The following is a 12,248-nucleotide window of genomic DNA, read 5'->3' as shown; positions in this document are numbered from 1 at the left end:
GTTTTGCCATACCTACTGTAGATCCTAGGTTATAGGAGTTGCAGCGGTATGGGAGATTGTGGCAGCTTGTCCCATTCAAAAAAAAAAAAAAGCTACCGACCTGTAGTAGACGATGCAGTACATGCAGGGCACGCCCTCGTTGTTGGTCCAGACCCGCTCGACCTGCACGATGCCGGGCTCCTTGTTCCCCTTGTCGAAACATTGCTGTATAAACACTATTATATAGACAGCTACCGACCTGTAGTAGACGATGCAGTACATGCAGGGCACGCCCTCGTTGTTGGTCCAGACCCGATCGACCTGCACGATGCCGGGCTCCTTGTTCCCCTTGTCGAAACATTGCTGTATAAACACTATTATATAGACAGCTACCGACCTGTAGTAGACGATGCAGTACATGCAGGGCACGCCCTCGTTGTTGGTCCAGACCCGCTCGACCTGCACGATGCCGGGCTCCTTGTTCCCCTTGTCGAAACATTGCTGTATAAACACTATTATATAGACAGCTACCGACCTGTAGTAGACGATGCAGTACATGCAGGGCACGCCCTCGTTGTTGGTCCAGACCCGCTCGACCTGCACGATGCCGGGCTCCTTGTTCCCCTTGTCGAAACATTGCTGTATAAACACTATTATATAGACAGCTACCGACCTGTAGTAGACGATGCAGTACATGCAGGGCACGCCCTCGTTGTTGGTCCAGACCCGCTCGACCTGCACGATGCCGGGCTCCTTGTTCCCCTTGTCGAAACATTGCTGTATAAACACTATTATATAGACAGCTACCGACCTGTAGTAGACGATGCAGTACATGCAGGGCACGCCCTCGTTGTTGGTCCAGACCCGCTCGACCTGCACGATGCCGGGCTCCTTGTTCCCCTTGTCGAAACATTGCTGTATAAACACTATTATATAGACAGCTACCGACCTGTAGTAGACGATGCAGTACATGCAGGGCACGCCCTCGTTGTTGGTCCAGACCCGCTCGACCTGCACGATGCCGGGCTCCTTGTTCCCCTTGTCGGGCTGCACGTACACGAAGTCCCCCTTGCGGTACGCCGTCATTAGCAGCGGGGCGCCGCCCGATGGCATCGAGTCGTCCGTACTTGACCTGCGAAATTGAAAACAAATGTTTTTATTTAAGTGAGAAAATTAAGAAATCTAATATCTCACGACACAGGAGGAAAACCTAGTGTGCCAACTTTAAAAAAAAGAAAGAAGTAGTTTTGGACGCTAAGGTCCAGTTTAAGTGGCTGTCACAACTGTTAGTTAGTAAACGAAACGAGAGTGTGTCAGCGCTGATTGGTTGGTTCATTCGCGTCAACCAATCAAAGCGCCGAACGCGCTGTCGTTTCGTTTTCGTTCAACGTAAAGCAAACTCGTACTAAGGGTACTGGTTATTCAGTTAAATAGTTCAGTTTAAGAGTTAGCTCGAGACTTTAAAGTCATCAAGATCTTCCTGGAGTAATTTAGTCACAACCAAACCTGCTATAAAGAAAAAAACTATTACAAATAGTTTTATTTGCGACAATAACACAGATATATTTTTAATTTAAAGTTATCCAAAAATAGTAACAATAACATGTGTCTAACATTAAAAAGATTATCACTAAAGGCATCACACCATCAATAGAAATTAACCCCTAAAACCATACACACTAAAATTCAAATTCCAACAAACCTGGTCTCATCCTCATCTTCGTTCTCCTGCAGCAGTTTGCACTGCTTGACGAGTTCCACACTAGTGGCCATGGTGTCCCGAGTGAAGGCCAACGCCGGCGACTGTAGGGTACCACGACACAGTTGGTCGCGCTGGTCTATGTAATACGACTGAAGTTCCACCGAGTCCTCAAAGATCTGACTGTCCGTCCGTGATAGACGACGGGCCCTGTGTGAAATGGAATATTGGTTAGCAGGTGAAGTTTAAAAAGTGTTTACTTGTATTTTTTTACCAGTTTTCTAATATGTTTTTGTGTTACAATATTATATTAAAACGACTCAAGAGAAAACCGAAAATGCCGATACTAATGAATTTGTTTGAGCCTTTTTTATGGTATAAGCCAATAAACGACCAGACGGATCACCAGAGGTGGTACAAATACTTTGTCAGCCTTTTAGACGTTAAGAATTTAAGGGTAGTTGGGAAATTGGGATGATTGGGAAGGGAGGCAACATGACTCGTTTTATTTAAACTAGTGGTCGCCTAGTGGTTGAAATTCAACACCATATACGATTTAATTTACAATACCACTTAACATACGTTCAAGGATAATTTTTATTTAACTCAAACTCAAACAAACTCTTTTATAAAACTCTATTCATATGAGACGTCAATATCATCGCAATGTCTATTGATTTTGACGTTTTGTCAAATACGATCAGATACTATGCATGTGTGTGTAAGGTTTTATTTATTGATTTAATGTACTTTATAAGCATTATTTTTGAAAAATATTAGCGTTCTCCACTTCTCCTACACATAAACTATAAGTGTACCAAATTTTATGCTCCTACGTCCGCGCAATTTTCGTAAAAAGCGGTCCAAAGTTTTTGCATCACGTATTAATATATAGATAATAGAATTGTTTCCTACCTTTCAAAGACAGCAAACATGTCCTGTTGGAAGTGGTCGAGCCGTTTGTAGAGGCCCTTGTCCAGCCTCCGCTTCACCAGGTCCAGGGAGATGGCGCGCACCTTCTCACCGTTGGCTGCCTCGTCATGCTCTGGTAACTCCGCCATACTGTCCGAGTAGCATCTGAGGGATAGGGCCGTGATAGTTATTGTTTAGATACGAAAGAAGTAAATAAGAAATTCACTAACTAAAAATATACTATTAAAAACCACATAGTTACTGGTTTTGGTAGCATTCCTGTAAAAATCCTAATAAGATCTTTCTTTGTCAATAAGGGTGCTTTTCCACCAGTGATGTATTTTGCTACGTTGTTGTGGGTGCGTTTGGTTTCCACCAATAATATTCGTGGGTAAACATAGCTTAGCACCGGTGGAAATGGATTTAGATGCGTGCTATGGATGGCTTCCCTACTATCAATACATCGTATACTCGAGCTGCGCATCTCTTTCGCACAGCTTCATAGCTTAGTATCGGTGGAAACGATCACATAGTTTCACAGCTTAGCTATTACATCTTCGGTGCATAGCATAGCTACATAGCACATCTCTGGTGGAAAAGCACCCATAATAATGCAGTAATATTAGTAAGATTTCAAACGCCATCAAGAGAGATGGAATAAATTTCATGCATGTCTCAGTGAACTGCACCGTCAGACAGGCCCGGTAACATAAAAAAGTCAAAATGTAATCACAAATAACATTAAACTCTCATTCACACAGAATAACGTTCAAAATCGTGTAACTCACCTGCCCTCTTCATCTTGATGATTGTAGACGCTGGTGAACAGATTGAGCAGGAGCTCCTGTACTGCGGCCGGTACATCCGGCACTGCGTCATCGTCCTCCCTACATACATAGCACACGTCAATAAAGAAATATAGCTGGCTAAGAAAGAAAACTAATTAAACAAACTAAGTTGTAGGTATGTCAAGTCATATAGGGTGACTGGTAATTAGTGTACGATATTTAAACACGTGATTGTACTCATGATTACAAACAACTTTGCCAAAGAAACTTTTTGGTATACTCATTAGTTTTATTTTTATCACAATAACAAAACAGCAAAATTTCATTAGCACGCGCGCGTAATGTTCCAAAATACCTACTAGTCTTCCGATAACGCGGGCGCGGGCGCCTCGCTGCTAACTGTTGATCATGCTAAAGCACTCGCGTGTGAAATTTTGTTTTGTTATTATTGTGATAAAATAAAACTAATAAGTAGTATACAATAGTATACAATAAAAAAGTTTCTTCAGGAAAGTTGTTTATAATCATGAGTACAATCACGTGTTTCAATATCGTACACTAATTACCAGTCACCTAAATGCATATACTTAACATGAATATAATGTATAATGTACAACATGAATAATATGTCATAGGGTCCGTGACACTTTACAGATTTGTAGTACAATACTGATGAAAGATACAGTTATGAGTCGACACGAAAATAATACGAAAACTATAAACAAATGTCAATGCACAAACAAGAAAAACACAAACTCCTAACTTTCCGCGCTTAAAAATCTTATTATACATGCCACATTATTTACTTCACATAGTGATATACAAATTAAATCCTTATTACATCGACCAAAAGGTTGTTTGTCACTAATGAGGACAAAATTATAATAGCACCCAAAATAAATTCTATGACAAAATTCCTAGAAAAAAGCTATACAATGATTTTTTATAATCACTATCGTGAAACATACTAGATTAACTAAAGTAAAAATCACAGTTTACTCACATACATTAATGGAGAAAAGCTCTACTAGTTTGTAGTACTCTATTAGTCTGCGCACGCTGCTCATGATGAAGTGTCCCTCTGTGACTCGAAACTAGTAGAGCTTTTCTCCATTAATGTACGTGAGTAAACCGTAACTTTTTTTTATGATTTTCGTGTTTTTTTTTTTAGTTGATAATGAATTTGATGCTTTTTGACTAAATGTGGGAATGCCAAATGCCTTTTGATAAAACGTTGGAATGTGATTACTAAACTATTCAGAGCTATTCAAACAACGAGACTATATTTTAGACGACAAATGGTCAAATGTCGTGACATTTGACGAGTCCCCAACAACAAATAACATAAAATACTAATTGAATCGTAAGCCTTTAGTTACCGTTAGGTGATTATCACACTGTCACGCATCACGCTGCATTTTGCGTGTTGACGCACCTACGTGCGTACTTGCACACGGAGTGCAGTACCCTCAGTACCAGAGCGCATTGAGCGCTCTGATTGGTTGGCTGGAATAAACCAACCAATCAGAGCTCCGAACGTGCTGTCGTTTGATTACTTTAAACGTAAAGCAAACTCGTACTAAGGGTACAGATACGCGCGCTACGCTGCGTGATGCGGGGCAGCGTGCTAATCGCCTTAATCTTTTATTTGTATTTGTAATTTTGATATTTGTCTAAGGGAAGCTGAAGTTTTCTGCTGTACTAGTTTTTTTTTTTATTAAATAATAAAAGCCAAAATGACGTAAGCGACATTCAGAATCAGGCGCCAAAACACACTGGGTGCAATTTTATGTACAAATGCTAGCGCGTAAAACCACCTCAGTCTGTCAACAGAAATTCTTCATTCGATTTTCAACCATATTTCTTTGCAATAAAGTTTAAAATCAATAGAAGAATGTTGACAACTTCGGATAGCTTCATGTGCTGTCTGTTCATAGAACAATGTTGACGTAGGTAACGCCTATAAATAATATTCAAACGTTCACACACCAAACTTTGAACAACTATATCAAACCAATGAATGAGCCAATCGAATTTAAACATTATGATGATGAACATTGAGTCGCAATTAGTAAACAAATGTTTCAATTTTGAAATTTTGAAAAATGAACTTTAGTGTGTTATGAATAAGATACATTTTCGTGTAATTGCGTCTCCATAGTTTCTACATGCATTTCGTGTAGACGCACCTGTTACTGACGCGTCCTGATCCTCTGCGCATCCGTATGCACGTTGCATGTAAATATTTATATATTAAAGTAAAAGCTACGCTATTCCCATACACATAAAGTTGACATTATGGGATAATTTGGTTATAGCTTATGGGCAAAATATCATGCTTTCAAAACGAATTGTTTGAGCGATGATACCAGTACAAAAAAATATGTACAAGTTTAACGAAATTTTTGGCGATCAAATCTTACGACTTTAGAAATAAAGTATGTAAGAAGCATCTCCTGTAGTTAAAATTTAATTTACCAGTCAATGCTTAAAAACATGTGAAACGATGCTAAATACATCCAAACCCACCACCATACACCAACCACTGAATTTCATATTTAAAAAGTTATACTTCATTTAATTACACAGAGGGCTTAATATGAGTTTGCTTTACATTTAACGAGATCGAAACGAGAGCGCGTTCGGTGCTTTGATTGGTTGGTTCATTCAAGCCGGCCAATCAGAGCGCCGAACGCGCTTTCGTTTCGTTTTCGTTTAACGTAAAGCAAACTCGTACTACAAGAGTATCATAAATATTATTATTGTATTTAGACAAATTTAGTTGCCTTACTAGGGATTGCAATCCGGTACCATTTTCAATCCGGCCGGACTTCACCGGATTGATGCTAATCCGGCCGGATCCAGACGGATCCGGCCGGATTTTAAAGTTACTTAGGGCCTAATTTAGTGGTCTTTACTTTTGATAATAATGTTTAAAAAGAAAATAAAATCACTTTTAATTATATTTTTTGGTATTCATTGTAAATTTTGGTACTACTTGTACTAAACAAATTTAAAATTATGAAACTATTTTTAATAAAAAGTAATCAGTCTGACTCTCACTTATTGCTGAATTTTGTACGTATCTGAAAGTACCCCCTAAGTTAATAATTTATTAAACTCTTATTAATAGATCTACAAAGTTATATAAAAAACAGTCTTTTAAATTTGTACTTATAAAATCAACAACTCGATAATCCTAAGAAACAAAACAAGAAGCATTTATTTTTTGCAATGCAAAATTCAAATGAAAATTATTTTGTGCCTGAAAAAACGATCTAAGAAAACAAATAATGTTTATTGTACTGTCTCCTAGTCTGCTTCTGATGGCACTACAAATATAACCTGAGGCAGAAAAGGCCCTTTCTGCCTCAACACTGGTTGGCCAAATCGCCACCTAACTGTAGATCAGCGAAATGTGTTTTTCTTTTACTCTTTCTACAAACATACGCAGTCATTTCTTTTTTAAGTATTTTCTCATAATCTGTTTCTTTTTAACCCCCGACGCAAAAAGAGGGGTGTTATAAGTTTGACGTGTCTGTCTGTCTGTCTGTCTGTCTGTGGCATCATAACTCCCGAACGGATGCAGTGATTTCAATTTAGTTTTTTTCGTATGAAAGGGGACTTATGTGCGAGTGTTCTTAGACATGTTTGACTGAAAATCGGTTGAGCCGTTTTAAAGTTATGGGCGGTGAAAGTGGGGAGATTAGCCGAAGGTCTGCAAATATACTGGGATGGGGTCTCAAATTAAACCGCACTGAAAGAAGATATTGAAAGATATTATTTTTTCGTATTAACAAAAATAAAAAAATTAAATAAAAAAATAAATAAAAATTTTATTAAAAATTTAATTACAAAAATATAAAATTTTTAATTTAACGTTTTATTATAAACAAAAGATCTTGCACCAATGTAATCTTTAGCCTACTTATAGAAACAAAAACTAGTAATTAATAAGTAAAAATAAATTAACTTAACAAGAATTGAAATTATAGTAAGTATATGTAATACTATATACTAAGCCTAACTTAACCTAACCTACCTATAAAAAGTATAAAATAAAAAATTAAATTAAAAATTTAAAAAACCCCCGACATAAAAACTTAATTTCCCTTTAAAAAGTAAAAAATAATAAAAGAAACTTAATCTTAAAGTACCTAAGAATGTACTAATAATTCTAAAAAAAAAAATACGTCTCGTTGGGGGACCGCATTCATACGGACTGTACACCGCCGCCCGCGCCGCTATGTTTCTATTTTCTGCGTTATAGTTAAGTACTTAAACATCAATTTACTTTAATGTTAACACCAAGCATGTGATACTTATGAACAAATCGTAGATAACTAAAAAATAATTAGGAGCGGTCCCCCAACGCGACGTATTTTTTTTAGAATTATTAGTACATTCTTAGGTACTTTAAGATTAAGTTTCTTTTATTATTTTTTACTTTTTAAAGGGAAATTAAGTTTTTATGTCGGGGGTTTTTTAAATTTTTAATTTAATTTTTTATTTAGCATTAACTTTCCCCCTATACCCTTTTTTTTTCTTGCAGGATTTGATTTTCTAGTTATTTTATTAATTTGTTCTACGTATTTTTTGCTTTACCGGATGCGCCACCGGATCCGGCGCCTACCCACCGGATCCGGTAGGTCCAAAAACACGCCGGATCCGCCGGATTACCGGATCCGCCGGAACGGATTGCAATCCCTATGCCTTACCTCAACATCTGTTTGGTCTGCAAACACACTCGATGTAGTATCAACGCATCTTTATATATCTGCGAGTCTGGTTCGTTGTACTTGCAAGCGTTATCAAACATCAGTATAAAATCTGAAGCCAACTCGTTCACTGATCCGTAGACATTATTCTTCAGTTTATGGGCTATTTTCTCCATGTCTATAGGGTTTTTGATTAGTTCATAGTAGTCTGGGTACTCTATTTTACTTGGTAGTTTCATGAAGATCAACGCTAGTTGCCGGTTAGCTGTGGAATTAAGGATGTTTAGATAGTGTCTGAAACTCACAATAGGAATTATGACGGGGTGTAAAAGCGAGAGGGAGTATCAGACTGTTACTGACTAAAAACCACCCCGTTCCTACTCCTGCTTGTCGAGCCGGAGCCCCGGTAAACCCGCTAGGTAGTCCGCAGCTCCGGTTATTTTGTCATATAAGATAACAATACTAAACGTACTAGAATATAAAACGTGCCTAGAAGTGACTTCATGCGATATTTCAAATCAATATATCTTCGAAAGTGTTTGTTTCCATAAGAAAATAACAAATATGTGTCTAATGTTTTAAAATAATCTACTATCTATCTATCTATACTAATCAATACTAATATTATAAAACTGAAGAGTTTGTTTGTTTGTTTGAACGCGCTAATCTCCAGAACTACTGGTCCGATTTGAATAATTATTTTTGTGTTGAATAGTGTATTTATCGAGCAAGGCTATAAAACATCACGCTATGACCAATAGGAGCCAAGCAGAGCGGGTGAAACCGCGCAGAAGTAGCTAGTCTAAAATAATCTACTATCTATCTATCTACCTAAAATAATCTACTATCTATCTACCTAAAATAATAATTGAACTCACTTTGTAATCTCTTAAAACACCAACCTTTAGGATCCCTATAATCTCTGATAGCGTCATACAACGTCCTTAGTTTCTGTTCAAACGGCGACAGTTGCCTATGTTTAGCCACCTTAGAAACTTTGAGAGGAGTTTTCTTCTCAAAGCCAGATTGTACTTCTTTAAGTTTCTCATTCATCACGCGTTCTAGAAGATTCGCGTCTTCGTATATCATTGAACCTTCCTCGTTGAACTGACGGCAGTTGGAGAACATTAGACGGAAATCTGATACCATCTCGTCAATTGAGTTGTAGCGGTCATTCTGTGGAGAAAGAATTAAGTATTATTATTATGGTCACGTGGGGGACTAAGGGTAACCTTTGTTCAGCAGTGGACGTCTTTCGGGTGATAATGATGATGATGATTATTATGATCACATGAAGAAGACCTCCGCGTCTATCTGTCTTTATGTGAATGTGATGAAATCAAAAACTACTAAACGGATTTTCATACAGTTTTTACTAATGGATAGTGTGATTCCTGATAAAGATTAAGGTGTATAAACTCTTATGGATTTGACCACACTAGTGTAACCGCGAAACGCTAGTTGAGTTATGCTTATGCAAGACTACTAGAGCATTTAATTAAATATGAGTATACAGACAGAGGCCTTAGTACGAGTTTGTTTTACGCTGAACGAAAACGAAATGAGAGCGTTCGGCGGTCTGATTGGTCGGTGCGAATGAATCAACCAATCAGAGCGCCGTGCGCGCTTTTGTTTCGATCTCGTTAAACGCAAAAAAACTCGTTAAAAGTTTAAAAGATCGAGTTTGGTTAATAACTACTCTAAGGAGTACTGAAAAACAAAAGTTTAATTATTTTCCAATCATTTAAATAAATGTCCTTATAATAATGCTAATGTCCATACCTTAATATTAGCTTCAATAGTGATCATATCTATCGGCTTTTCAATCACATTATAGTACTCTGGATACAGTTTCTTGCTAGGTTTCTCCATAAACAACAACATGGGTTGTCTGCCATCGGAACAGGTGAACTCTACCAGTTGTTTCGATACGTAGTGGAGTTTCTTCTTCAAAGGTAGGTTGGACTTGACCGGGGTGCTGATTGGCGAAGGAGCTGATGCCCCTTGCACGGGGTTCAAACGTGGACGGCCTGTAAATAAAGCGGGATTTAGATAACTTTGTTTTTAAAACATGATTTTGTTAAGGGAAATGATTTAACGTTTTTCTTTTTCATTAAATAGGGTACTATTAAAGGAATGTGATATTATATTTATAATAATTCTTATATCTATATTCCTACGAGATCAGGATCTACTTAGAAATCTCAATATCATGCAGTCGAAATATAAATTAGATACCATGCAGGGATTACGTTTTCATATAAATATCTGATAACCTTATGTGGCAGATAATTCAAACAAATAACATTCTATATTCTAATTTATCTGTTATATGCAGCAGAGGCTATGTGATTAGTTAGGTATAATAAGTAATAATATATTTGTGTCGCAACCGAATTTCAGTCGCAAGAATATTTCGTACTGAGTCAATAGAAATACTTATTACCTCTTGGTCTGGGCGTTTGTTGGGCTTGGTTCTTCACGGACGAGAGACTCTCATCGTCGCTTGAAGAACTCTGCACGATGTCCAGCAACTCTTGGACGCGCTGCTGCATTATTCTGTGGACAACATATATTTTTAAACAACATTTTTGGCTGGCTCTTTGAGATCTCTCTTGACGGCTGGGGCGTGAGAAGGTTCGTTCCCTCACGCGCCCCGCCTCCTCCTTAGCTAGCATGACTGCTTCGCAGAAGGAGAAGACGGCATCCCAGTCCCCCTCGCTTCGTACCATGACCTGAACCAACGTCGGACGCGAGAGGTCGCAGTCACCGACCACAACCTTGAGGACACGACGGGCATGCAGGGCACATCGCCACCGTATGTTCCACCGTGTCCTCCGGGCAGTCCTCGCAGTGAAGACACCCGCCCTATCAGAAACAGGAACCTACCGAAGCTTCCATGTCCAGTATGCACCTGCGTCACGTAGTTGAGGACGCCATGGCGCCATTCTTCGAAGAGGGGACTTACCGCTACAATGACAGCGAGCCCAAGAAAACTCGTATGGGGTTCATATTAAAAAAAGAAAATACAAACTTACCTTTGCAGTTTCACAGCGTCCTTATACAATCTTGAAGTAGGTATGTTGTACTGTTTCGCATTCTCAAACATGATGTTCATATCACCAGCCACTTCAGACAACGTCCCGTAGTTGCCCCGTCTGATCTTATTCTTAATCTGGTTCAAAGACACTGGGTTCTTGATCTCCTTGTAGTAGTCGGGGTACGCCCGACGAGATGGAAGCTTCCAGAAAGCCTCTAAACCTATAAATGAAGCGCAATTTTTCATCCAATAAAATACAGTATGATAACCGGCTCGAACCATGGCAATTTTTGTAGTAGAAGCTAATTCGCGTATCGTGTTCTCATTACTATTTTATGTTTATCACAAATTCTTTTTCTTATCCTTATTCCCTTTATAGTTACTTCCTAGTAGACATGATTATTGATCATGTTTCTTTTTATTGCTAGGTACTGACAATAGCAGCGCGGCAATCGCCGCGTCGTGTGTCGCGGAATGCTGCTCATGAATATGAGCCTATAGCATGGCTTGAAACTAGTCGAGTTCCTCGTCAAACAGTTACGTGAGCAAGCCGATAACATAATAATTAATTTAGTACCGTATGTCTTACAAAAGTTATAATAAAATAATCAGATGTAATGGAAATACACTACATATACGAATGTACAAATATGTACATGTACAAATACATATACGAATTTACCCCGACTCGAAAACTCTTGCCATAGTTCGTGCCGGGGCCTACAGTCTACGTATAGAAAGTGCTAGAACAATCCACTACCGTTTGGACCCAAATGGTTCTTGATTGTTTCCAGAAGTTTCCATTGCGGCGAGTCTTCGTTCTCATTTTTCTCCTCGTCACTTTCACCGGCGCTGTCTTCTGAATGCTGGTAGAACAAAACAATACATATATTAATAAATAATAATGGATAATACTTACTTACTAAATGTAGTTTTTTAGAATTAGATTATAATATATTTTACCACATCATAAATACTATTACATTATAATCTCTTGACTAGTTTCGAGCCACGCCAGCTTCTCAAGTATTTGCGCCCCTAATGTGGCTTGAAACTAGTTGAGTACCTATTTAAACAGATCCGTGAGTAAGTTAAACATAACAATTAATTTA

At 38.3% G+C, this 12,248-nt stretch overlaps 1 protein-coding gene across 13 annotated transcripts in view; it reads right to left on the bottom strand.

The window, feature by feature from the left end:
• LOC118270246 (protein polybromo-1) overlaps window positions 1–12,248 on the bottom strand; it is a 35,581-nt gene that overhangs the window by 15,457 nt on the left and 7,876 nt on the right. For 6 of the 13 annotated variants that reach the window (XM_050698022.1, XM_050698031.1, XM_050698028.1 and 3 more), the window contains exons 7-17: window positions 11,897–12,002; window positions 11,135–11,357; window positions 10,543–10,655; window positions 9,879–10,126; window positions 8,975–9,272; window positions 8,097–8,361; window positions 5,568–5,591; window positions 3,379–3,477; window positions 2,594–2,755; window positions 1,682–1,888; window positions 929–1,111 (exon numbers count right to left, since the gene is read on the bottom strand). In XM_050698022.1, the coding sequence (XP_050553979.1) occupies window positions 929–1,111; window positions 1,682–1,888; window positions 2,594–2,755; window positions 3,379–3,477; window positions 5,568–5,591; window positions 8,097–8,361; window positions 8,975–9,272; window positions 9,879–10,126; window positions 10,543–10,655; window positions 11,135–11,357; window positions 11,897–12,002 (1,928 nt within the window). The remainder of the gene's footprint in view (window positions 1–928; window positions 1,112–1,681; window positions 1,889–2,593; window positions 2,756–3,378; window positions 3,478–5,567; window positions 5,592–8,096; window positions 8,362–8,974; window positions 9,273–9,878; window positions 10,127–10,542; window positions 10,656–11,134; window positions 11,358–11,896; window positions 12,003–12,248) is intronic. The other 7 variants (XM_050698030.1, XM_050698032.1, XM_050698033.1 and 4 more) reach the window with 4 other exon arrangements.

This window comes from Spodoptera frugiperda, chromosome 13, assembly GCF_023101765.2.
Source record: "Spodoptera frugiperda isolate SF20-4 chromosome 13, AGI-APGP_CSIRO_Sfru_2.0, whole genome shotgun sequence".
Taxonomy (NCBI): domain Eukaryota; kingdom Metazoa; phylum Arthropoda; class Insecta; order Lepidoptera; family Noctuidae; genus Spodoptera; species Spodoptera frugiperda.
Note: the sequence above shows the minus strand (reverse complement) of the source record. Positions and strands in the feature narration are given on the sequence as shown.